The 24961-nt window shown below is 64.2% G+C and overlaps 1 protein-coding gene across 8 annotated transcripts in view; it reads left to right on the top strand.

Annotated features, from left to right (window-relative positions):
• Nucleotides 1-24549, top strand: part of EXD3 (exonuclease 3'-5' domain containing 3) — a 57152-nt gene extending 32603 nt beyond the window's left edge. For 3 of the 8 annotated variants that reach the window (XM_047769065.1, XM_047769067.1, XM_047769070.1), the window contains 10 exons: nucleotides 72-181; nucleotides 568-730; nucleotides 1037-1188; nucleotides 1665-1820; nucleotides 10125-10178; nucleotides 10350-10505; nucleotides 22239-22332; nucleotides 22673-22752; nucleotides 23852-23908; nucleotides 24180-24549. In XM_047769065.1, the coding sequence (XP_047625021.1) occupies nucleotides 72-181; nucleotides 568-730; nucleotides 1037-1188; nucleotides 1665-1820; nucleotides 10125-10178; nucleotides 10350-10505; nucleotides 22239-22332; nucleotides 22673-22752; nucleotides 23852-23908; nucleotides 24180-24533 (1376 nt within the window). In that variant the 3' untranslated portion in view covers nucleotides 24534-24549. Of the gene's footprint in view, nucleotides 1-71; nucleotides 182-567; nucleotides 731-1036; nucleotides 1189-1664; nucleotides 1821-10124; nucleotides 10179-10349; nucleotides 10506-12878; nucleotides 13250-22238; nucleotides 22333-22672; nucleotides 22753-23851; nucleotides 23909-24179 lie in introns of those variants that run through there. The other 5 variants (XM_047769068.1, XM_047769071.1, XM_047769073.1 and 2 more) reach the window with 5 other exon arrangements.
• The last annotated feature ends 412 nt before the right edge of the window (nucleotides 24550-24961 follow it).

The raw sequence follows: 24961 nt of genomic DNA, 5'->3' as shown, positions 1-24961 counted from the left end.
AGGGGAGGGTGCCTGGGTGAACCCAGGGCCCCCTCCTTGGGTGCCCGTCACAGCGACAGCCCTGCTTGCAGGTTACGGGATGGCAGGGGACCTGCGGAGCCTGGGCGCCTCCTGCCCTGCCCTGGCCCAGGCCCAGAAGCAGCTTCGGGGCAGCCTGGACCTGCTGCAGGTGCACAAGCAGGTCAGCGTTGGGGGCTGCCCGGGCGGAGATCTCACCACAGCTGGCGGGGTGTCTGTGCGCCAGGACTTGCTCACGACCTCTCTGTGCTCTCCGAGCTGGCCCTGGCCCTGCTCCCTGGCCACAGGTCACCAGGGCCCCAGAGCACAGGATCCCCAGGCTTCCCCAGGGCCCTGGGCTCCCCTCAGAGGCACTCTCAGCACTCTCTCAACCTTGGGGGTTGAGACGTCAGCCCCAGAGCTGGCCGTTGGGCAGGTGACCGTGGCCCCGAGACACCTGACGCGGCCTGCCTGGCCGTCTGTGTCCCGTGTTCCTGGTGCTGCGCATCGTGGGGGACACAGAACCGTCCCCAGCACGGCCCTCACTCCCGGGAGCTGCTGTCTTGGCAGCTACGGGTGGTGGACGCGCCAGCCCCAGGCGTGGATGGTGCCGCGGGGCCTCGGGGCCTCAGCCTCCTGGTGCAGCAGGTGCTGGGCAAGCCCCTGGACAAGACGCAGCAGCTCTCCAACTGGGACCGGCGCCCACTGGGCGAGAAGCAGCTGGTCTATGCAGGTGAGCACACACACACACACCCCCGCCCCCGGTGCCCCCGCACCCCCCGCACTGGAAGCTGAAGCCAGTCTTGCCCGTCCCAGGAGTTCCTGCTGTGGTGCAGCGGGTTAATGATCCAGCTTGTTTGTGAAGGCACGGGTTCCATCCCCACCCCAGCGCAGTGGGTTAAGGATCTGGTGTTGCTGCAGTTGTGGTGTAGGTCGCAGCTCCAGCTCAGGTTCAATTCCTGGCCCGAGAACTTCCAGATGCCTCTGGGGTGGCCAAAACAGAAAACGGAAAAGCCAACCAAACCCTTGCTCGTCCCAGCTGCTGACGCCTACTGCCTGCTGGAGGTGTACTGGGCACTGTGCAGAGAGCCTGCCCGCTTCCACCTGTCGGGGGACCTGGGCCGGAGCCTGAGGCCGGGCCGCAGCGAGAGGCCGCCCCTCCCACAGCAGGCCTCGGCCTATCCCCAGCAGGTGGGTGAAGCCCCCGGGGGGCCCTTCATCAGGATGCTCGGCGGGCGGGGGGACTCCCTGTCCTTAAAACGGAGACTTCACAGGGTGGGAGACCTGGGCGGAGGGTGGGGAGCAGTCCCAGCGGCCTCGTCCCCTCCACGCCGGCCCCTCCGGGACGGAGGCCAGACAGAGCCATGGGCTAGCTTCCTGAAGGAAGGGTCCCCAGCCCTCTCCGACCCCAGGCCTGGCATGCCCCCCACCAAGGTCCCCGGCAGCACCTGGCCATGTCCCTGTGCACCCAAGACCCTCGCCCCTCCAGCATACACCCGCGCCCCGGGAGATGTGTCCAGGCCGCTCAGGGTCTAGCGCGGGTGATCCTGTACCGTGTTGACTGCTTGTCTGCCTTTTCCGCGTGGAGCGTGGGCCGCTCCTGGCAAGCTGAGCACGGGGCCAGGTGGCAGGCGGGCCGTGGGCTGCTGAGTGGGGCTATGTTGCAGATGCTTGAGGCCGAGGAGGCCGCCCCCGAGGTCCAGGCCAGGGCCTTCCGCGTGGTGTGTGACAGCATGCTGCAGGGGCTGGCACGGAGGCTCCGCTGTCTGGGCATTGACGTGCTGGTGCTGGGCACGGGCGAGGACCACCGCAGGGCTGCTGAGGTGAGCAGCCCGGGGCAGGGGGCCGCGTGTCCGGGGGGAGCAGGGGCAGGGCCTGTGGCTGGCACAGCACCCGGTGGCGTGGACCCTCCGGGGCGGAGGGCAGGGCTGCCTGGTGGGGCATGGAGGTGCTCGTGGCTGCCCGTGGGCTGCAGGCCGGGAGCCCTTGAGGCCGTTTACACAGGCCAACCGGGGGTCCTGGCCCCTGGAGGCGCCTCCTGCTCCGCCCTCGGGAGGCCCCCCCGGGGGCACCAGCCACAAGGTCACAAAGGAGCCCCAGCAGGGCTCTCAGGACTTGGGGCTCAGGCATGGCTGCATAACTGGTTTACTGAGATACGACTCAGCGCCACCCAAGTCTGCCGCTGAAGGGTGTGCGCAGTGGTCTTGGGCGTTCGTGGAGCTGCGCCGCCGTCACCACGGGCAGTTCAGGAGACCCCCGTGGCCCGCGAGGCCAGGGTCGCTCCCCAAGCACCCCCGCAGCCCGGCAGCCTGGCTTCTGCCTCGTGGCGCTGCCCCTTCTCGTGGCCGCGGTCACGCAGCCCCGTGTTTCCCAGGCCGCCTGCGCTGTCGCGTCCGTCAGTCCCTCGCTTCTCTCTCCGCGCAAACAAGCCCCTGCCAGACAGGCCACGGCGTGGCTGTCCCCCTGCCCTGATGGACACTTGGGCTGTTTCCACTCTCGTCTGGGGTGACTCGCCCTGCTGTGAAGCGGGGGTGGGCGGGATCGCAACGCCGCACTTTCCCACGTGGCTTCTGTCAGGCATTTGAGCTCATTCTCCCGGAAGGAGTCCCCGCCCCCGAGTCACTGAGCTGCTGGGGCCGTGGGACTGCAGAGCCGCGGGGTCTGTCCCTTGGTGGTGGCCCTGCCCTGTACACTCGCCGGCCCCTCCGGGCAGCCCCCTCCCCCACTAACGAGGAGGCTGACAGGGGCGGGGCGGGTGGGGGGAGGAGGAGGCCTGTGGGGCTGCGGGGGTTGGGGGGGGCAGGAGGACCCACCCTCCTGCCCGGCCCTGGCCCCTCAAGGGCCACCGCTTCTGGAGGCCTGGTCCCATCCCAGGGACAGAGGGCATGGTTGTGCTGAGGGCGGGCTCTGGCCACTGTCCCCTGCCAGCATTGTCCCTGTCCTACAGGGGCTGAGAACAGAGGGCTTCTCAAGGCCCCCGGACCGGGCATCAGTGGTTGAGGGACCCAGGATCCAGGGAGGAGGGACCTTCCCACTGGCCCCAAGAGCACCCGGAGGGCAGCATCTGGCCCCCTAAGCTGCACCCCCACTCCCTCGTTCCATTATGTGGCCAAAGGGCTTTGCAGATGGAATTTACTCATCATGGGACCTCAAGGCGAGAGAGGATTTCGGGGGACGTGGGTGGGCCCGGTGTCATCGCCTGAGCCCTAAACAGCAGACGCATGGACCGAAAGCCCATGCATTGTGGCTTGAAGGCGAGGAGGCACAGGCCGCAGGTCAAGGAGATGGACACTGTCCCGTGGCCCTGGACTTGCGGGCACCCAGGGAGCCCTCCCCCGAGCCCGGCCACAGCCCTGGGGTCCCGTGTGAGCCCGGGCAGCCACGCTCCCACCCTGCAGAGCTGTGCTGGGGTCTGTCCTTAACGGCTATGGCCACATTAGGAAACCAGTAGATTTTGGTGCCAGGAGGGTGGTGCTGCTGGAACAGACACCTCAGATGTTGCAGCAGCGGGAGAGGCTGGGGAAGCTCAGGGTCGAGGCAGCGAAAGTGGAGGCGGCCCCACCCAGACTGAGCTTAGGGCACAGGCCCAGGCGCTCCGGCGGAGAGGGTGGGGGTGCGTGGGAAGAGGAACCTGAGGCGCTTATCCCTGGGGATGGAGCTGCAGCTCGAGCCCCTGCGTGGTTACGGGCAGGTTTTACCCACGCCGATTCCACGGCGCCCTCTGGTCAGAGCTCCTGCCTTTGGGGAGGGGGGCTACTGTCACCTGTGCGTGTTTTCTGTAATTTCAGGGGTGGTGGGCTCAGGACAGCGTTGTGGACAACTGGGCAGGTGTGTCCTCTTAACACTTGCCATGGGTCCAGGGCAGGTACAGCCTTCAGGTCCTTTCTGGGAGACATTTCCAGCAATGAGAGTGATCGGGTCCCTCTGGCTTCTTTTATTTTCTCTCCTGTGGAGTTTTCCTAATTACGTTTTCTCGGTAAAACTCCCGAGTAGACGAACTAGCTGTTTTGTCTAAAAGGGCTATGCTTTGGGTTTCACTTTCTGTACCTTTCATGATGAGCCCCATTAATCCACTTACAAACTTTTTAAAAAAAAGAAAGGCACGGAGTTCCCATCGTGGCGCAGTGGTTAACGATTCCGACTGGGAACATGAGGTGGCGGGTTCGATCCTTGGCCTTGCTCAGTGGGTTAAGGACCTGGCATTGCCATGAGCTGTGGTGTAGGTTGCAGACGCGGCTCGGATCTGGCGTTGCTGTGGCTCTGGCGTAGGCCGGCGGCTACAGCTCCGATTCGACGCCTAGCCTGGGAACCTCCATATGCTGCGAGAGTGGCCCAAGAAATGGCAAAAAGAAAAAAACAAAGGCGGCACTAGGAGCTCCTGCTGTGGCGCCGTGGGTTAAGAATCCAACGGCAGCAGCCTGGGTCCCTGTGCAAGTGCTGGTTCGATTCCCAGCCTGGCACAGGGGGGTTAAAGGATCCAGCTTAGGTCTCAGCTGCAGCTCGGAGTCAATCCCTGGCCAGATCCTTAATCCACTGAGCGAGGCCAGGGATTGAACCCGAATCCTCATGGATCGTTGGGTTCGTGACTGCTGGGCCGCGACGGGAACTCCCAGGATCTCTAAATTTGGAGCCAACCTTGCCCTCCAGGCCAGCGTGTCACACGGCTGGCTGTCTCTGCCGGACCCCATCTGCCGTCGGACTCCTCTTCCCGCCGTCATCTCTTCCGCCTGGTGAATCAGGCGGGGGCCCCCTCCTGTCTCCGTTCTGCAGCCGCGGGTGACCTTTGGATTATCTTCTCCAACACCGGCTGACGTCGTGCAAGGCCTCCTCGGCCTGGCCTTTGGGGGGTGGGGATTTCTAGGAGTTTCTGACTCTTTGTATTTGATAGCGACAGGACTCCTTGGGGGTCTGCATCTTCCTGAGTCACTTTCGGCAGTTCCTGTCTTTTTCTGGAGGGGGCCCGCTCCCCCCCGTGTTCCAGTGCGCGGCGCTGCCAGGTCTCCGTCGCGAGGCTTGGCCCCCGCAGGCGCGCCCCTTCCTTGACCTGGCAGAGGTTCGTCAATTGGTAAATCTTTTCAAGTAGCTGGGATTTGGCTTTGTTGATCTTTTCTGTTGCATTAATTTCTGTTCTTATCTTTATAGTTTCCTTCCTTTTGCTTGCGTGGGGTTATTTACAAGTGGAGTCCTTAGCTCTTTAATTTCCAGCCTTTTAAATTTTATGATGTAAACATTCAAGACAATAATTTTTTCCCGAAGCACTGTTTTCACTGCGTTCCATCCATTTTGACCTGTAGTGTTTTCACTGCTTTTTAGTTCTAATAACTTTTGGGCATCTGCTGTAATTACTAATTTCACTCGAGTTCCTTAGAAGGCTGATCTTCAGTTTCAGAAAGCTTGGGGTTTAGGAGGCTTTTCGTAATCTTTTATTTATGTATTTATTTTGTCTTTTATCTTTTAGGGCCACACCGGCGGCACATGGAGGTTCTCAGGCCAGGGGTCCAATCAGAGCTACAGCTGCCGGCCTCCACCACAGCCACAGCAACGCCAGATCTGAGCCTTGTCTTCAACCTACACCACAGCTCACGGCAACCCTGGATCCTTAACCCGCTGCGCGAGGCCGGGGATCGACCCCGAAACCTCATGGTTCCTAGTCGGGTTTGTTACCTACTGAGCCGCGACGGGAACTCCCTTAGTAGTCTTTTAAAAATCCGTTTCTAACCCACCTGACTTGTAGTCCAGGAGCACAGTCTGTATACTGCTGACTTCCATCTCTGTGCAACCTGCTCTGTGGCTGGAGGGATGACCCTTTCATGCCTGCTCCGTGGGGACGTCAGCAGAACCCGTGGTCGCCGCAGCACGTGCCTTCCCTCTTGTTCCCACACCCGCAGTAGATCAAGCTCACCTGAGGTTCGCGCAGATCCTCTAGTTATTTTCTGACTGCTTTTATCAAAGACCTAGAGAGCTCTGCTCAAGTCTCCTGTGACAGTGGGTTGGTTCATCCAGTTCCCCTTGTAGTCATGTGAATATTGGCTTTGTATGTTCTAAAGTTGCCGTTAGTTGCGCAAGCATACCACTTTGAGGATTCTCACATCTTCTTGTTGAGTGGAGCTCTTTAAAGTTTGGGGTGAAGCTCTTTAGCTACAGGGACGCTCTTTGCCTTCATGTCTGTTTGAGCTCATATTAACGCCACGTCGCCAGCATTCTTTGCTTAGTATTTGTGTATCATCGTCTCACCTTCTTGCTTTAAACCTTGCTCTTGTATATTAGGTGTATTTCTTTATAAACTGCTTCTAGCTGGATTTTTAAAAACCCAGTCTGACAGTCTTTGCCTTTCAATGTATTAGTTTAGGCCATTTACATTTATGGTGCGTTACTGACATGATGTGTATTTCGTTGCGCTGTTCTAATTTGTGCTCTTCGTCCTACCTTCTCTTTTCTTTTTTCCCTGTTTCTTGAGTCTTTTGTCTTTTCACCCCTGTTTCTATTTTTCCCTCTATTCGTTTGACGGTTATAAATTCTGTTCTTTTAGAGGGTAACCTAGAAATTTTAGCATGTATGTTTCAGTTAGTAATGTTTAAAGTTAAGATTAATCCCGGGATCTTAGCTCAGTTTAGCTTTCTCACCCCCTTTCCATCTTTCCTGCTCTTATTTTTCAGGTTTGTTTGTTTTTTGTTTGTTTGTTTGCCACACCCATAGCATATGCAAGTTCCTGGGCCAGGCATTAAATCCAAGCCACAGCTGTGGCAATGCCAGATCAACCCACAGTGCCACAGTGGAAACTCCTATTTTCCAGGATTTTAACACATTGTGGTTTTTCTTAGTTCTAAAAATTAGACATCATATTATTTTATGTATTCAGCGGCTTTTAGAGTTTGTGATGTGTGGACATGCACATGCACTCCAAGAAAAGCTCTTTTTTACTAAAAGAACTTCCTTTGAGGAGTTCCCTGGTGCCTAGTGGGCTAAGGGTCTGGCGTTGTCACTGCAGTGGCTCCGGTTGCAGTCCCTGGCTCAGGAACTTTTGCATGCCTTGGGCACAGCCAAGAAATAATAATAATAAAAGAGAGAGAGAGAAGAACCTCTCCTTTTTTGTCTTTTTAGGGCCACACCCACGGCACATGCAGGTTTCCAGGCCAGGGGTCTGATCGGAACTGCAGCTGCCGGCCTGCACCACAGCCACAGCCACGCGGGATCCACGCTGTGTCTGTGGCCTTCACCGCAGCTCAAGGCGATGCCAGATCCTTCACCCGCTGAGCGGGGCCAGGGATCGAACCCTTGTCCTCATGGACCCTGTCGGGTTCGTTGCCGCCAAGCCGCAACGGGAGTGCCTGGAGGACGCCCTTTGCCGGGACTGCTGACGGGGGTCACTGTTCCCCGAGCAGCCTGTTCCCCTCGCTCCTGAAGAAGGGCGTGGCTGGGCTTATAATAAATGCCGTGGGGCAGGACTCTGCCGAGGGTCCACTGCCATTGCTCTCGGGACCTCGGCCTTCCGACCTCGCCGCTCCCAGTGTGGTTCCCGACTGCCCTTTGCTTCGCTTCTCTGCTCATATTTACTTCAGCTGGGTATGTGTTTGTTCTTGGCAGCACCTGCAGCAGGAGCAAGTTCCCAGGCCAGGGACTGAGCCCCCGCCACAGCGCTGAGCACTCCAAATCCCTAGCCCCCAGGCCGCCGGGGAGCACCTCGGTTCTGTTCTTTCCTGTAACACTGACTCAGGCCTTCGCTGCTGCAGCGGACTGACCACTTGCGTCACTGCTTTCGGCTTTTGTTGCGGGAAAATACACACACGCACAGGCGGTCTTGCAACTGGATTTAAGTGTACGGGTGAGTGCCTTTGAGTCCATTCGCGGTGTAGGCAGCCGCCTCCGCGGCCTCTTTGCAGAAATTTTTTATCGTCTCGCACAAAACCTCTGCGCACCCACAGCCCTTCTCCACTGGCCTCCCCCCGCCTCGCCCGCCGCCGGGAGCCTCGCCTCTGCTTTCGGTCTCTCTGAGGCCCACCCCTCTCGGGACTCAAATTAGGGGAGTCAGTTAATAACGTGTCTTTTTGTGTCTGCTCATTTCACCGAGCATAATGTGTTCGGAGTCCATCCATGCTGTCGCGTGTGTCAGAATTTACTTCCTTTTAAAGCTGAATGAATTCCCTCGTACACGTGGGCGTGTGTGCGCGTGCGCGGGCCTTATCGTCTGCTGATGGACGCTCGGTTCTTTCCACCTGTGTCCCTTGACGGATGAGATTCTGCTCGAGGTTCTGCTTTCAGTTCTTCGGGGTCTGGAGCCAGAAGCGGCCCGGCTGGATCACATGGTAATTCTGTGCTTCAGTGTTTGAGGAACTGCCGTCCCGTTTTCCGCAGCAGCTGCGCCGCCAGTTGACGTTCCCAGGAACCAGGCACAGGGCTTCCCGACTTTTCCTCCATCCTCAGCAACTCTTACTTTCCTTTTTAAAGATAAAACGTCCGCCATCCTCATGGACGCGAAGGGGCTTCTTACCGTGCTTTGACTCCTGTTTCCCTGATGACTCGCGACGGTGGGCATCTTCCCACCAGCACGCTGGCCCTTGCGTGTCTTCTTTGGAGACGTGTCTTTTCAGTCCTTGCCCACTTCTTGATGGCATCGTTTGCTGCTTCTGCTGTTGAGTTGTAGGAGTTCTTTATGCCTGCCGGTTGTTCATTCCTGACCAGACACGTGATTGGCAGGTATTTTTACCCACATGCTGTGAGTTGTCTTTTCACCTTCTTGAGAGTGTCCTGTGACGCACCAAAGTTTTGAATCTTCATGAAATCGGTGCATCTCTGTTAAATGGTGCTATCTTTGCTTTCGGCGCCGCATCCAGGAAATCATCGCCCAGTCACTGTGGCGCCTCCCCGCCGCGCTTTCTTTCCCGCGTTCGGCCCTTCCGTGCTGGTGGTGTGGACGGGGCCCCTCCCTCCCAGGCTCCCAAGAGACAGGAGTGACTCTGAAGGAACCCCGTTAATCACGTCCCACAGCCGGCCCTTGGCTCCGAGGTGCGCTCTGTGCCCTGTGGCACGCGGGGCCCCCATCGGATTCTGAGTCCGCTTGGCAGGATGCTCGTACACCTCGGCGGCTTCCCGGCCTCCTGATCGAATGAGATGTCCCGTCTCCGCTGTGCGCACCCTCTGCCTCAGACCTCGAATCCGCTGTTTCTCCTGGTGTCTCCCGGTTCCCCTGAGCGTGAGACCCATCTGGAAGCCAGCCTGGGTGCAGGGCGCCGGGGCCGCAGGGCTGGGTCCTGACTCCGGGCCTTTGCAGCGGGCAGCGTGGTAAAATGCTCTTAAGTCTCTGTCATGTACATCGAGTGTACATCACACACCTTTGAAGCTTTCTACGCAGACCGAGGGTTACTGGGCGACCTCCTTGACTTTAACCCAAACCTCTCTTCTCCCCGCCGGGAGCTCTAACACTCGCCGCACCAGCTTTCCCCATCTGTGCTACGTCGCAGCTCCCACACGAACGTTTCGGGGTAGCCGTGTTGGTCTTAGCGCCCGCGGTAGTGTGACTGCAGGGTGCTTGTCATCTTGGGCCGTAGCCACTGTGCTCTTGTGTCAATAGGCACATTTCTGGAGTTCCCGTCGTGGCGCAGTGGTGAACGAATCCGACTAGGAACCATGGGGTTGCGGGTTCGGTCCCTGCCCTTGCTCAGTGGGTTAACGATCCGGCGTTGCCGTGAGCTGTGGTGTAGGTTGCAGACGCGGCTCGGATCCCGCGTTGCTGTGGCTCTGGCGTAGGCCGGTGGCTACAGCTCCGATTAGACCCCTAGCCTGGGAACCTCCATATGCCGCGGGAGCAGCCCAAAGAAGTAGCAAAAAGACAAAAATAAATAAATAAATTAATTAATTAAAAAAAAAATAGGCACACTTCTGTCTTCGCAGTTCATTTGCTCCATCTTCTTTAGGGTTTTAGAGATGGCTTTTTGAATCTAATTTTGTTTGCGTGATTCTGAGACCAAATCTGTAGCAGAAGGCGGTGCCCAGGACTCAGGCTGTGGGAACGTGGTGGCTGCTCAGGTGCTCAGCAGAGGCAGCTCTGGGGGTGCAGGGGGCGGCAACCCTGGTCCCAGAAGCTGGCGCTGCCCTCACTACAGGTTCCCCCCCCCGACCCCCCGGCACAGGTTGCCAGGCAAGAGGGACGGATTGTCCTGACCTCGGGGTTACCGTACCACAAGGTGAGCCCCCGACAGGGCATTTGCATCTGAGCCTCATCTTCCCAAGGTGCCCCCCTTCAGGGTCTGCTTGCTGGGGGGGGGGGGCTAATGGGGGGGGGGGCTTCTGCCCCGGCCCGGACCCCTGAGCTGGGGCGGGGGCTGGGCAGGCTCTGAGTGCCCCCCGCCCCCCAGCTCAACAGCTGCACGTGTCCGCAGCTCCAGGCCCAGCTGGGGGCTGGGCGCTGCCTCGCAGTAGACTGCTCCCTCAAGGCCCAGCAGCAGGCGAAGGCCGTGATCAGGCATTTCAACGTGCGTGTCACCCAGGACGACATCTTCAGCCGCTGCCAGGTGGGTCCTGCGTGCCCCAGGCCTGCCTCGGGCCAATGTGTGAGCCCTAGGCTGCCAGGGAGCCACCTCTGTGCCAGGCAAGGCCCAGCGAGGCCCTGGCGGTAGCGGGATGGCCTTGGCACTTCTGCTCATTGGAGCAGTGGCCACCGTCTGATCTCTGCCTCCTGCCCCCCGGCCTCAGGTGTCCCCGGTCACAGCTTGGTATGGGCGTGGGGGCAGTCCATTCTGGGGAAGGAGGTGGCAGAGCGTCAGGCCCGCATGGCCAAAGTGGGCAGCTTAGGGGGGCTGTTTGTTCAGGTTTGGGAGTCTCCTCCTGGCCCAGGGCTGGCCTCCCATGGGGTTCCTGGATGGAGGGCAGGGAACCCACTGAAGCTGCCTCTGGCTGGACTTCCGAAAGCAAGGCCTAGAGCCGCAGAGGGCTGCTGGGCACCCTGCTGTCTGGAACGGTCTGGGTGAGGAGACCCCTGGTTGGGGCCACCGAGCCCAGGGTTAGGATCCGCCAGGGGCCTGGGGCCTGGCGCCAGTGCGGGGGCACCACCCTGCCCCTCCCCTGCTGGCCCAGGTGCCGTGTCCCGAGCTGTCCAGCCGAGGAGAGGTGATGTGGCAGGGCTGAGGCCTGGCTGCCCTCTGCTGTGGGGTCCGAGAGGGCAGGGGCCAGTCCTGGCATGCTGTGGTGGCTCCAGGTGCAGAGCATAGGCCATTCTGGGTCCAGGCCTGCGGGTTGCACTGGGAGCAGCCCCCCAAGCCCAGCTGTTCGGTGGAAGCTCAGCCTCGACTCCCCACGCAGGGTGCACGCGGCCCTTCCCCAAGATGGCAGGGAGGCACCCCGCCCAGTGGGAGGGAAGCGCCTGCTACAGGTCCTCGTACCCCCGCCACTCAGCCTGGGTGGCGTCTGTGCAGAACCTCCGCCTCCTGCCCTCCCTCCAGGGCAGACGGTGTCCAAGTGGGCTGTGGGAGGCGCTTGCCCTTGCCCTTGGCCTCTGAAGGACGGGAGCCGTGTCTCTGCTGAAGGCTGCAAGTGCTGGAAAGACCCCAGGACCTCCTCCGGGGCCTAGGGGGCCTTGTGATGAGCTTACTCGGCACCTTACTGAGAAAACAGGAAGTTGGGTGGCAGGGAGGAAACCCCCATGGGCGCCCCAGAAAGCCACTTGCTGGGGAGCAGCCGGAGCCTTCAGATCTACGAGGGCCAGGCTCAGAGGGCGGCCACTGCCCGTTGTGGGAAGTGCCTCCACGGCCTCACTGCCCAGCCCTGCATGTGCTCTGCCCAGGGGAGGGCCAGGCTGGGAGTCAGAGCTGCACCCTGACGGGGGCCAGCAAGCACACCAGCCTCGGGGGGCAGGTGTTGGGGTCCATCCCACCAAGGCAGATGGGACCTGGTGGAGTGTTCTGACTGCAGGGTGGGGAGGCGGGCCCCCTGGAGCACGTCCTGCACCTGCCCAGGCGAGAGGGGCTGGCCGCTGTGGGGGTGGCAGGTGGGAGCCCAGTGGGCCTTTGTCAGGAAGGGGGTCCCAGGGCCCAGGGAGCCTCTGAGGCCACAGCCGTCCAGCAGCCTCCAGCTGGGCTCCGCCCCAGGGGAAGGAGGGCGGGTGTGCCCAGAGCAGGGCCCTCCCTGGGGGGCCAATGGCATGTGCACAGGGGCCCCAAATGGCCGGCGTGCCTGGGCCAGGTGAGCAGAGAAGGGGGACCCTGAGAAGCTAGGATTTCTGAACTTGAACCAGCCTCGGTCACCACAGAGGCATCCTGGGTCCTGGTGACCACGAGGTTGGGAGGCTCCCTCTCTGAACCGCAGGGGCGTCTGCACGCCAGGCCAGGAGGGCCTCAGGCCACGTTCCTGCCACCTGCTCTCAGGGCGCCCGGCTGTGGCGTTGCCGGCCCAACCCCAGGAGCTTAGCCTGCACACGGCCCGCCCCCAGCCCGTCTGATGCCAAAGCAGCTGCTGTTCTCACAGCCTGCTTGGTGTACCAGTGGTCCTCCCCCAGGTGGATGCCAAGAAAGGGAGCTGCATGGATGCCTCAAGGTGATGGCCTGAGGCACAGGGCCAGGCCATCCTTGCAGCTGCAGACCCCTGCTCTGCTCCTCGGGCCACAGCCAGGGCCGGGGTGAGTCCTAAGCCCTTCTGGACATCAGAGGGTGCTGGCCGCTGGCCAGTAGAGAGCAGCACGCTTGGGACCAACCCGGAGCGGGTCTCCGTGCTGTGCTCCGCCGGCAGGGTCCTGTCCTGCGCCCCCAGAGGGCCCCAGTGCCCGGGATGCTGGCTCGAGCCTCTGCTGCCCCTGCCGGGCTAGGACTGGTCACCTCCCTGGAGAGCCCCCGCCGCCAGGCTGAGTTTCCATTTTCTTTTCCTTCCTTCTGCTATTTTGGTGCCGTTCCCAGAGGGAAAACCCACTTGACACACGAAGCGTTCCCAGAGCCAGCCCGGTGGCCTTCCGCACGGCGCATCAGGGTGCGAGGCCGCATTGAGACGGAGGGCTGGGGGCCTGGCCACGCGGCGGAGGCCTCTGTCGGCAGGGAGGTGCCGTCCTGCCGGCCTCCGGGGCCCAGGGGGCGGGCGGTGAGTCTCCCATGGAGGGCGGCATGGCCACCCCAATGCTGGCGACCGGGCCTGGGCCTGGATTGTCCACCAGGAGCGTCAGCCAAGCGGACATTCCCATCGCCGGCCACCATGGGAAAGTATGTTATCAAAGACCCTGGGGTTTCAAAAAAAGCTCAGGCGGGAACCCACACATGCCCGGGCATAACATCTATTTTACTGTCTCTCTGGTGCTCCTCCGCCAGTGTGGGCAGTGGGCTGTGGTCCTCCGTGGGGGGTGTCCTGGGGGCCCCCGGAAGCGGGCGGTGGGAGGGGAGGCCCCTGCAGGAGCACAGCCACCCCCCCGCCCCAGGGAGCTCAGCGGAGCTGGCCGAGGGTCCCCAGGAGCAGGTGCTGGGCAGGAGGGGCCTGCGGCGCTAGAGGCTGGGGGTCAGCTCCCAGGTGCCTGGGAGACCCCAGGGCCAGACAGAGGCCCGAAGAGGGCAAGGATGCCGCCCAGGCGACCTCTGGCATGGGAATGGTGCGAGCAGAGGGTCCTCGGAGCCTGAGAGTGTGAGGGGGACTCGGGGGCAGCTGACCCTCAGTGTCCACACCCACACATCAGAGGCCCGCGGTTGGGGGGGCACAGATCTCAGACCCAGGGACCAGCTGGGGTACCCATGCCCAGCGTTTCCCCTGCCATGGAGACCCCCCTCTTCCCTGATGGCCAACGCAGACGTAGGGACGGACAGGAAGAGGCTTGGCGGCTGCTGACCCCGCCCCTCCCCGGCCTTTGTGCTCTGCCGCCCCCAGCCCCGTTCCCACACTCGGTGCCCCCGGGGTCACACAGGCACAAAAGCTGTGGGGAGAGACCCCGGGCCGCCAACTCCTGAGGCTGCAGGGGGCCCGGCCATGGGGGCTCCGGAGATGGATGGGTAGGGAGCAGCCGGCATGGGGGCCGTGGTGCTGTCACAGGCCTCCAGGGTCGGGGGGGGGCGGTGCTACCAGGCAGGTTTCATCAGAGGCTGGGGCCCAGAGTGCCCCTGGACTCAGGGTGCCAGCTGGGGTGCCAGCCCCATCAGCCAGCTTAGCCTCGTCCCCGGAGGCGAGAGCCGGCTGGACCCAGCTGATCGCCTCATGGGGCCCTCCCCGCAGCCTGCAGGCTCCCTCCCTGCCCCTTCTCACCTAGAAAAGTCCTGGGCCTCGTCCAGGGCTCAGCCGTGGTTCCCAGCAGACCCACTGGCCTGGGGAGCCCTGCTTCTCTAGGAAGGGTCCTGGGCTGGCGTGACAGCCACACCCACATCCTTCACATTGAAGCAGGGCTGCCCTGGACAAGGGCCGGCTGGCGGTCAGCCAGCACTGCCTGCCCACGGGGGGTTCTAACCGTGCCACGGGGGCCCCATGTCCGGAGATGTGTGACAAGGCCCTGGGAGCCGCCTGGGCCAGGGGACCTGCTGGTCAGCGTCCGGGGAGCTCAGGTGTGTGAGTGCCCAGCTCAGGCCAGGCGTCCACCCGGGGCCTGGCTCCTTCCTCCTGTTGTGTCTGTCTGTGGGGAGGGTGCCCCAGGACCAGCCACCTCGGGCAGCAAGAAGATGCCCGATGCCCAAAACACAAAGTCTGAGGCCTTCCAGCCCTCTGCTCTGGGCCTCTGCTGGCTGCTGTCACCGTCCCACTCCCTGAGGCCCGGCCACGGAACAGGGCAGACACGTCAGAGGCCAGCTCGAAACCCCGCTCACTGGGCTCTAAGGAAACATGGTGCGAGGGGTACAGGGTGCCGACCAGGCCTGCGCAGTGGCCAGGGGCGGGCACCCCGTCGGTCTGAAGGACACTGAGGTCCCACGGCCAGGGAGGGGCTCGCCCACCCTACCCCAGTTCAGCACACACAGCCCCCAGACTGAATCGTGTGAAATTCAGACTTTGGTGCCCCTAAAGACCGCTGCCCACGGCTGCTCTTGCAGGGACCGAGCAGCCCTCCAGGAAAGCGCCCGCCCCACCCCGCGCCCCTTCCTGCTGGGGTCTGAGGCGAGGTGACTAGGCCCAGGGCCCGCTGTCCAGTCAGGCCTGGAGGGAGGGGGCGGGACAGGCTTGGCCAGCCTCAGGAGCAGGAAGCCGCAGGTAGAGGACGCCATGGGCCCCTGGGGATTGGGTCCAGGGAGGGTCCTCGGGGTGACAGAGCAGGGTCTGCCGGGCCGTGTCTACTCCATCCCTGTCCTAACAGGGCAGTGACCTTTGGCTCGATGGCAGGTGCAGTGAGGCGCCCTGTGGGTGGGCAGGCAGCAGGAGCTGGCCTGTGTCACGCCACCTCCCCGTCCCTGGCTGGGGTGTGGGACAGCCCTCCCCCCCGTCCCTCTAGGCAGCCCTACTCTGTGCACCCACCACCCTAGGGGCAGGGCCACTGGTGGAGAGTCCACCACTGTACATTTGGGACAAGTAGAGCCCCCAGACGTCTCCCAGGGGAGACGGGGCATCCACAGGGGAGCAGGGTGGCTGGTGGGGCCTTACCCTGGGCAAGTTGGGGCGTGGGTGTGCCCTGGCCAGCCAGGGACAGGGAGGGGCCTCAGGAGAAGGAGCCCTGCTCTCCTCCCCAGAGGTGGGGGCTTGTGTGGGAGAGGGTGCGATGTGGGGGTCCCTCCGAGAAGGGGGGGTTGTGCTCAGGCTGGGGCTGCTGCTTCGTCCCCCACCTTGGCAAGCACACTCCAGGAGGTACAGGTGTCGGGGGAGGGAAGTAGCCAGGACACCCACCCCCCACTTGTGCCAGCCTGCTGTCCCCACCAGCCCTCCACAACTTCACGGGGCCTGCATCACACCCCAGCTCCTGCAGCACCCAGGTGCCCACTCTCTCGGCCCGGCGTCCCAAGCCCCAGTGCATTTATTTACTTTTTTTCTTTTTGGCCACCCTGAGGCTCATGGGGTTCCCAGGCCAGGGATCAGACTGGAGCCACAGTTGCGCCCCACGCAGCAGCTGTGGCAACACCAGATCCTTTTTAACCCACTGTGCCAGGCCAGGGATCAAACCTGCATCCTAGTGCCGCAGAGATACCACGGATCCCATTGCAACACAGCAGGAACCCCATGCCAAGCCCCAGTATATCTTTTTTTTTTTTTTTTTTAAGGGCCGCACCCTCAGCATATGGAGGTTCCCAGGCCAGGGGTCGAATCAGAGCTGCAGCCGCGGGCCTACACCACAGCCACAGCAATGCGGGGTCCTAGCTGTGTCTGAGACCTACACCACAGCTCACAGCAACGCCAGATCCTTAACCCACTGAGCGAGGCCAGGGATTGAACCCATGTCCTCATGGATACTAGTCGGGTTTGTTACCACTGAGGTACAACGGGAACTCTGCCGAGCCCTGGTATAGATGTCACTTCCTCTAGGAAGTCCTCCAGGCCCCCAGTCCAATCCCGGGAATACCACCGCCCTCTGGAGGGCCGAGGGGAGGCGGGAGGAACTGTCCCCCGCCTCCAGTGCAGGCCTGACTGACGAGGGCTTGGGTTCAGGGCCTGCCACCTGCTGTCTAAGGGCCCCAGCGCCACTTGTCTGCGGGGAGGGCTGCCCCTGGGCCTGCGCTGCGTCAGCCCCTCCCCAACTCTCCCAGCCTCCCCCCCCCACCCCGCTGGCTGGCGCCCTAACCCCCCCCCCCGCCCCGCCCACCGGCCCTGGGCATCCCGGCCCCGCCCGGCGCGGGACTGGCGGGCGGGCAGGAGCCGTTTGCTTTTGAATCTGGGCCGGGCGCCCTGAGTGGCCCTTTCAAAGGCCGGCGGGGGCGGGGGCCGTTCCCAGGCGCGCCCCGCCCTCCGCGCCGCCCCTCCTCCCGCTTTCCCACGCGCCCGCCGCCGGCGGTTCTCACGGCCCGCGCCCCTCCCCCGTCTGGGAACGGCCTGCGCCTGCTGAGCTGGGGGTGCCCGGGAGCCCCGGGAAGGGGGCGCCTCCTGAGAGCTGCTCGGGACGGGACGGGGACGGTGGAGGTGTGGCCACCTGTGGGTGCCTGCGGACCACGGGGCCATGTGCTGGCTGCCCCAGGGGGGTTGTTGGGGAAGGGGGGGGCCTGTGCCGCCGCTGCCGCCGCCGAGGGGAGGCGCCGAGGGGGCCGAGGGCGATGGGGACCAGCTGGGGCGTGAGCCCAGAGGATGTCATCTAGCCCGGATTCTCTGATTGAACCCAGAGTGTGTGGCTCCCCAGCCACCTCACCTCGCGGAGAGACCCAGGGGCCCCGGCCATGCCGGCTGTGCTTGGGGGCAGAGAGCACCCCCTGACAAGGAGGTGGCTTCCCGGCCTCTCATTGCCTCTGCTCCTCTTCACAGCCCGGCCAGTGCAAGGCCAGAGCCCTGCTAAACGTGGGCTTCACAGCAGGATCCCGCCTTTATCAGAATCCACGTCTTGGTCCACGTTCTCCCTGGCCCCCTGGGGGTGGGGGGCTGTGACTGTCCCATGTCAGCGTCCAGGAAACAGGGTGGGAGGATGGGCGGGCGGGATGTGGGGTCTTGTCTTGACAGCCTTAGCGGGTGCGGGGCTGTCAGCCCGACTGTCCCACCGGGCGTGGTCCTGGGCTGCAGCACGTGGAAAGAGGGAGAGGGTGAAGGCTTGAGGGGAGCAACATGGCCAGGGTGCGGAGTGGCCCCTGGGCCGGGGGCCCACCCTCCTGTCCTTTCTGCAGGCCCCTGAGAGCCTGGGGGAGGGGCTCAGACCCTCGCACGTGTCCCTGGCCGGGTGGGGCGTCCTTCAGGCCCAGTATCTCCATGAGGCGTCCTGGACACCATGCTGTTCCTTGCTCTGAGGCTCTGAAACGCCGCTTTCCTCCCATTGTCCCAAAAGCCACTGTCCCCTCCCCCTGTTTGGAGAGGCGGGCTCTTTCCATCAGGACTCCCCCCCCACCCCCAGCCTGACTGCCCAGTGCAGGCTGCTCAGGGCGGCGGGGAGTGGCCTTCACCTGACACACTCACACACACCCTGTGTTCAGGCCCCTGACACGCTCAGCTGATGCTGGTGCTCTTCCCTCCAAGGGCCTGAGCGCTCAGGAGGCGCACCCGCCTGGACCCGGCCTTGTCGGGGTTCCCCACGCCCTGCCGGCCCTGCACCCCTGGCCACTGACCCCCGCGTGCGGCAGCTCTGGAGGCCCGTCCCCCTCTGCCCGCGGCCCCACAAAGGGGCCAGGCAGCGGCCGGGTGGGGGAGGGGCTGGACCTGGGGGAACTGACCTTCCTGGGCCTGGGGGCAGGGCTGCCAGCCCCGCTCTCCACAGTGCCATGGAGGCAGAGGCCACGGGTGGGGGGGCTCAAGCTCCCTTCATGGGTCAGAAGAAATCCGTGAGGTTTGAAATCCTTTCCATGCAGATACGGTCCCAAGCTCGCATATCCCTGGGGCCTGGCCCTTCTGCCTGCGTGTGCCCCTGGCTGCCTGGCTGGGGCTGCTGCTCCACAGATGCCTGGGATCTCAGCTGGCGGGGGGGGAGCCACAGCGTCCCCAGCCCCCCCAGTGGGTGGCCCCCCCCAACCCCCGCCCCTGAGCCTAGGGCCGGGCCCTCAGTGCCTTGTGGACCCGGCCACCTTGTCTTTGGGCTGATGGCTGGGGCGCCTCGAAGTGCTGCGGGACAGGACTGCGTGGGAGAGAGGGTGTGGAGCAGACCCGGGGCGGGGGGCGCCTAATTGCTTCCGCCCCTTCGGCCGCTGGCGAGGTGTCAGGCCCGCCCCCAGGCCGGGGCGCTTTCATACCAGCCCTTTGGCCCTGTACCCAGCACCATTTGTTGGGGTGGCTCTGGGGGTCATTGGTGCACAGCCGGCCCAGGCAGGCCTCTGGACCCAGCAGTCTCAGGACAAGTGAGGACAGCAGGGGGTGGCACTTGGCAGGGACCAAACGGGCTGCAGGGCGCTGGGAACAGTGACACTGGTGTCCTGAAGCTGAGACCCACCGTGTCCCCCGCTCTTGTGACACGGGTGTGGGCAAGCCTAGCCGTGTGTAGGTGTGCGGGAAGGTGCTAGAAACGCCCTTCTCGCTCAGTGGCCACTTTCTGCTGCTTTTTTGTGCTTTGCTGTAAATTTGCCCTAAATGAGCAAGAAATGGCCGGTTACCCCAGGGTCTGTCACAGCTCCTCACTCAGCTCCAGCCCCCGCCCTCCTGGCTGTGGGGTCGGAGGTCCCAGACTGGAGTTCCCGGGGCCTGGCCACCAGACGGACCGCACCTCACACCTCAGATCGGGCCTGGCTCCCGCCGGGTGGGGGGCCCGCCGGGCAGGGGTGGGGGCTCAGGAGTCCCGTGGTGGCCGGCCTACCCGGGGAGCCCGGCCCAGGTCCTCTTCAGAGGCCAGCCCTTCCCTAGGCTCCCAGCCTGGAAAGGCCACTTCCTGCCGCCCTTCCCCCTTGGGAGCACTGGTGCTCTCTCACGCCCTGTGCCCTGGCGGTCCCGGGTGCCGCTCATCTCCCGCCCTCCCCTCTCCCTTGGCCCCCCACTCTGTGAGGCCCAGGGCTAGGGGGGCTCAAGGGTGTTTACAGGCAGGTCCGAGCCAGTTGGCCCTCTGCCGCTCAGCTCTGGGAGGGGCGGTGGGCTCCGCGCAAGGGACCCTTCCACCTCCCGGCCCTCCTGCCACCCGCTGTGGCCCTGGCTCTCCCCACTCCTGACACCTGTGTACCGGCCCTCCACTCTCTGGCACGTGCCCAGCAGACAGCAGGGACCACAGCCAGCGCGCACCCAGGACGCGTGGGGATGCATGGTTCAGGACAGGCGCCGTGACCTTACCTCTGGCGCTGCTATGGCTCTGCAGGCTGCAGTCACTCCCCTGGGCAGGTGTGGCTGGGACTGCTCGCTCAGAGCTGAGAGCCGGCCTGCTCCTGGGAACCGACCCTCACAGCCCTCCAGCTGTCCCCTCCCCAAGTCTCAGTCCCGGAGGAACCCGAATTCTCCCAGTGCCTGCTGGCAGCCCAGCCCCAGGGAGGCAGCCTGGCTCACACCTTCGGCTCGTGCCCCCGCCTGGGGCAGTCCCTAGTCATGCCCTGGCTTGGCAGGCAGCAAGGGGCGGGGGGGCGTAGGCTCCAAGCCGCCGTGGGAACCAGCCGTGCAGGTGGACCCCTGGGACGGGGGAGTCAGGAAACTTCCCAGCCTCTCCTGCCCCCAACTCACCTGGCCCATCCCATGCAGCCAGGCTCTGGGGGTGGAGGCTGGCCCCGCCCGCCCTCAGGCTCCTGGACTAGATGGGAGCCCAGAGACCGGGCAAGACCCACAAGATCGGCTGGCGCCCCAGGCTGGGGTCTGTGTGCCACGCAGGGAGTGGGCGTGGTGTAGACACCACCTGTACACACCCCATGGGCCAGGGGAGGCTGGGTGACCCTGGTGTGGGGTCCGCAGCAGCCAGAAGTGTGACTGTGAGCCACACAGCCCCTCAGAAGCCCCTTCTTCAACACGGGAAGCAGGAAGCCCCATCCCTTCGTGTCCAGGGAGCCCCAGGCAGCCCTGCAGCTCCAGGGGCTCTGGCTGAGTGCAAGCCCAAGACAGGCACGCACTCAGCCAAAGCCCCACGAGGGCAGGTGCACCACCCCCAGCAGGTGGTCAGGCAAGGGTCGCTGGACCCTGGGGTGGACAAGAGATGGGCAGGGAGGCCCGGGTGCTGGGCCTTCCCACAGAGGGGACCTCAGGGCAGAGGGCGGGCCAACGGCTCAGAACCGGCTTTTCCGGCCAGGAGTGGGGGTGGGGGCAGGGCCTCCCAGGGCCCTATTGGGGTGACGGCAAGGCCCGACAGTGGGCAGCGGCCGTGGGAAAACTAGCACCGGTGGTTCCCGAGGGTGGGGCCAGGCCCTTGCGGACAGCAAGCAGGCGTTTGTCTGCGAGGTGAGTCAGCATGAGCTGGCGGCCCCGCCCAGTCCCAGGAAGGCTGGCCGACCAGCCACAGGCTCCTCCTGCTGCACCGTCCCTCCCACACCTGCCGGTGTCCCCTCCAGTGACCCGGACGGGGAGAGCGGGGGCCTCTGTCAGACAGCCCTGGGCAGTGGCCAGTGGCTGGACTGCCTGCCTATTCTCAGCTTCTTCCCCAGCTGGGCCTGGATGACTGACCTGCAGCCAGGGTTCTGCTTGCACGCCTTTCCCAGGAGCTCTGGACCTGCAACCAGGAGGGCAAAGCCCACAGAGGTCTCTCGGGGCCAGAGGCCAGCCTAGAGTCTGCTGGGGGGGGGGGGAGGCCTCGGCCACAGCCTGCCGGCAGAGGCCGTCCTGCCTGAGCCCCTGCCCAACCCCCTAGGGCTGTGATGCTGGAGGCGAGGCCACAGGTAGAACAGCTCACTGATGAAAGGCCCGTGAGACCATGGCGTGTGGGGGCAGGGCAGAGCTCCCCCTGTGGGTCCAGGGGCCTGTGGCCACTGCCTACAGCCCACCCCAGGAGCCCTGTCATCCAGGGCACTGGCAGGGCTCACAGAGCCCCGGCAAGGAGGGTCAGGAGCCATCACTTGCGCATAGATCGCAGCCCCTGCCCCTCTGTGGACCGGCTCACTCCCCTGCCAAGATGGCAATGGCGGGGAGGCCCTCCTGCTCTCAGCTCAGCCTCCCTTGGGAATCCTACTTCCAGACCCATCACCCTGCCAGGCAGTGACTGTCAGAGTGGCCCCTGGGGGCGCAGGTTGCAAGGGCAGGATGGTCTGCCAGAGCTGCGCCCACCCCCCCACCCACCCCCAAGGACAGGAAGGCCAGTGGAACTGAGCTGAGCACCTGCACAGGGCTCAGTGCACTGTGCAGGTGCACTCTTGGAGGCAAGAGTGGCTTTGCTCCAGACCCCACACACACTTGGTGCCCAGCAGGGGCCAGACCATGCAGCCCCTGAGGCAGGGGCAAGCCCCAGGTGTCAGTGACAAACAGACACTCATGTGGCCCCAAGATGGGCTGAGGGGTCAGAGCAGCTGTGGGGCTGCCCAACCTAACCCTTTGACGCTGAGCCTGTGTACCCCAGCAAGGCCAAGCATCAGGGGGAGCCCAGGCTTGACTCTGGGGTTGGGGAGGACAGCCTCGGTGATGGCAGAGTCCTGTACGGTCTTAGGAGCTGGAAGAGGCCGCCCAGGGCCCACCAGGAGCCCATGCAATCAGGGAGCGCTGCCAGGAAACGGTGTGTCCCGCAGTCCTGCAGGAGAGAAAGGGAATGTGTCGCTGGCCTCTGTGACACCTCCCGGGCAGACCCAGAGCTGTGAGGAGCACAGGGCCAGGAGCAGGGGGACAGAGGGCCCGCCCGGCCTCAGCACCTCCTCTGTCCCCAGGCCTGTAACTGTGACCAGTACCTGAAGGTCTCCAAGGACATGATGAAGCAGCTCGTGAGGCTCAGTGGGCACCGCGAAGGCCCCGGCAGGACAGGTGAGAGTGTGCCCGGCTCAGGTGCGGTGTCTGTGGCCCGCGGCCCAGCTGCTGGGTCCTCCAGGGCTCACCCACGGGGTGGCTGGGGAGGCGCGGGCGGCGGGGGGCGGGGGAAGCAGTGTTCAGGGCCTCTGCTCCTCTGTGTGTGCTGAGACTCGGGGCCCCTCTGGGGTAGCGTCCCCCACTTTCTCCCCAGTGGGCTCTGCCTAGCCACCGGCTCCCCTCCCCCACACAGGGGGGCACAGGCACACACGTGTACCCACCTGACACGAGAACACATGTGTATGCTCATAGGCACACGCACTCCCACACACACTTGTTCCCACACGCACACACGCAGGTGGGCCCAGGCACACACAGAGCACACGTGCGTTCACTTGTGCGCGTGATCACGGTCCCTCGCTGCGCCGTCGGAGGAAGGTGAGTCTGGGTGAGCGGAAGCAGGACGAGCCCCCGGCCCCCAAGGCAGGTTTCCCCGGGCGAGGGCGGGACCGGTGCTTCTCCAGGACCCGTCCTCTCGCTGCTGCTCCTGTGCCCCCACCTCCCTGTGAGGTTTGGGGCCAGAGCAGGGGCCGCCGCGCCGCGGGGGAACTGTCGGACCAGCTTTCGTCCGGCGCTGGGCAGCCTCGGCTCGCCACGGCGTGGCCACGGCAAGCTTGAGGCCTGGGAGGGGAGGGCCTCTCTGAACCCCCAGCACCCAACCCAGAGGCTCACACTCGGCCTGAGCAGCACCCTGGTGAGCGGTCTGCTGTCTTGGGGGCTGCCAGGTAAGGACCGGGGCCAGACAGCCTGGGATGAGACAGGGAGGCCAGATGGAGGTCGCGCCCTCGCTGGGCTCCAGGGAGGCCGCAGGGCTGGGCTGGGGGCCTTGTCCATTCAGGTCCCGGCTGCAGTTAATCTGGGGCCATCTGCAAAAGAAGTGTCTGCTGAGCGATCACGAGGGACAGGGGACCTGGGGGACACTTCTCCCGCCCGCCTGCTGGCCAGTGCTTCTGTCCTGCACTGACCCCCCCCTCGGCTGCCGGCCTGGCCGTCACCCCGTGCCCTCTGTGGGGACGGGGCCCTCTCATGGAGTCAGGAGGAAGCTGCCTTCCAGGGTCTGTCCTGGCACCCTGAGCTCCCACGGGTCCCTTGGGCCCTGCCCACCCACCCCCCTCCCCCCCGGTGCAGGCTGGTTGCGAAACCCACTCCTTGGCTGTGGGCTTATCGGCTCATCGCCACGGACGGGCCGCCCCCGCCCCACCCTGCCCGCCAGTTCTCAGGCCCCCAAGTGCCCTAATCGGCAGGCAGATCTGCGCCCAAAACATGTTTCCCAAGGACCTTTGAGCCTCAAGAACAGTCCCAAGGTGCACGTTCCCGTGGGAGGTGACTGGGCTGGCACCCAAACCCTTGGCCCCCTGCCCTTTACTCTCTCTGCTGAGGGTGGGGGTGAGGCTGGGCACTCGGATTCGAGGTGCCTTGTGGGTGCTGGGGCCGCCAGCCTGTCCTTGCGATAGACCCTGCCATCCTTGATTGACAGGCGAGGAGGCTGCCCAAAGCGAGGATGCCGCCCAAAGCGAGGATGAGCTGGAGACAGGTGAGTCCTGGGACCACCCGCCACGGACACGTGGACCTGGCACCTGGGCCCACCCCAAGAGGAGGCAGAGAGGACCACTCTTGGGAGGTCCCTGTGCCTGGGGCGGGAGGCCGGGGAGGGCGAGGAAGAGAGAAGGACGGTGACCTGTGAACCAGAGCTGCCTGGGTAGGACGAGGCCGGGGCGGGGCGGGGGTGGGGGGCTGCTAGGGAAATGGGGGGTGGCGCGTGCCCGAGGGCTGGGGGCTCAGGGTGGCTGCTTCCACCTGTCCAGGCTCAGCCCCAGAAGAGCCCCCAGGGCCCTGCACCTATGACCCCCCTTGCCGCTGGCTGGAGGAGGCAGACCTACAGACCCACGTGCCGGCCACACTGGGCAGCGGCGCCCAGCTGCAGCTCTCAGGGGTCCCAGCAGGTGTGCTGCGGCGGCCGGGGCTGCGGCATTTCTACTGCTGCACGGGCTGCGGCAAAGTCTTCTGGGAGGGCTCCCACCTGCGCCGAGTCGCCACCAACTTCCGAGAAATCCTGCAAATGGCCCCTGGCATCCCCGAGCCGAGCCAAGCCCTGGGCCCGGCTGGCAGCCCCTCCTGAGGCCCCCAGCCCTGCTGAGGGCCCGGGCAGCCAAGAGTAAAAGTGGAAAAGCTGCAGAGGTGCTGCCGGTGGACTCGTTCCCCTGGGTACCGCTCACCCCGCGCACCTGCGCACGCTCGGCCCCGCCTCTGTCCCTGGACCCTCAGCCGGGAAGGCCTGGTGCTCAGCAATGAGGCACACAGGAGGCAGGAAGGCCACGCCTGCCGGGGGGATGTGGCCTGGGCGAAGGCCAAGGGCTGGCCCAGGGCGGCCCCCCAGATCTGCGAGAGCTCAGTGGGGCCAGGGGGCTGGGCTGGGGGGAACAGGCCCCCAAGGCTGGGTGGCCCCCCGCCTCCGCCCGCTCCCCAGCCTTCTCAGGACAAAGGCCAGGCCTCCAGGCCATGCAGGACATGCTCGTCCCTGCCCCCCCTCCAGCAGGCCCTAGGGTCCCAGCCCGAACCCTCCTGGGACGTCAAACTCCAGTGATCC

The sequence above is a fragment of the Phacochoerus africanus genome, chromosome 2 (assembly GCF_016906955.1).
Source record: "Phacochoerus africanus isolate WHEZ1 chromosome 2, ROS_Pafr_v1, whole genome shotgun sequence".
Classification (NCBI taxonomy): Eukaryota; Metazoa; Chordata; class Mammalia; order Artiodactyla; family Suidae; genus Phacochoerus; species Phacochoerus africanus.
This window is presented reverse-complemented; position numbering and strand designations above follow the sequence as displayed.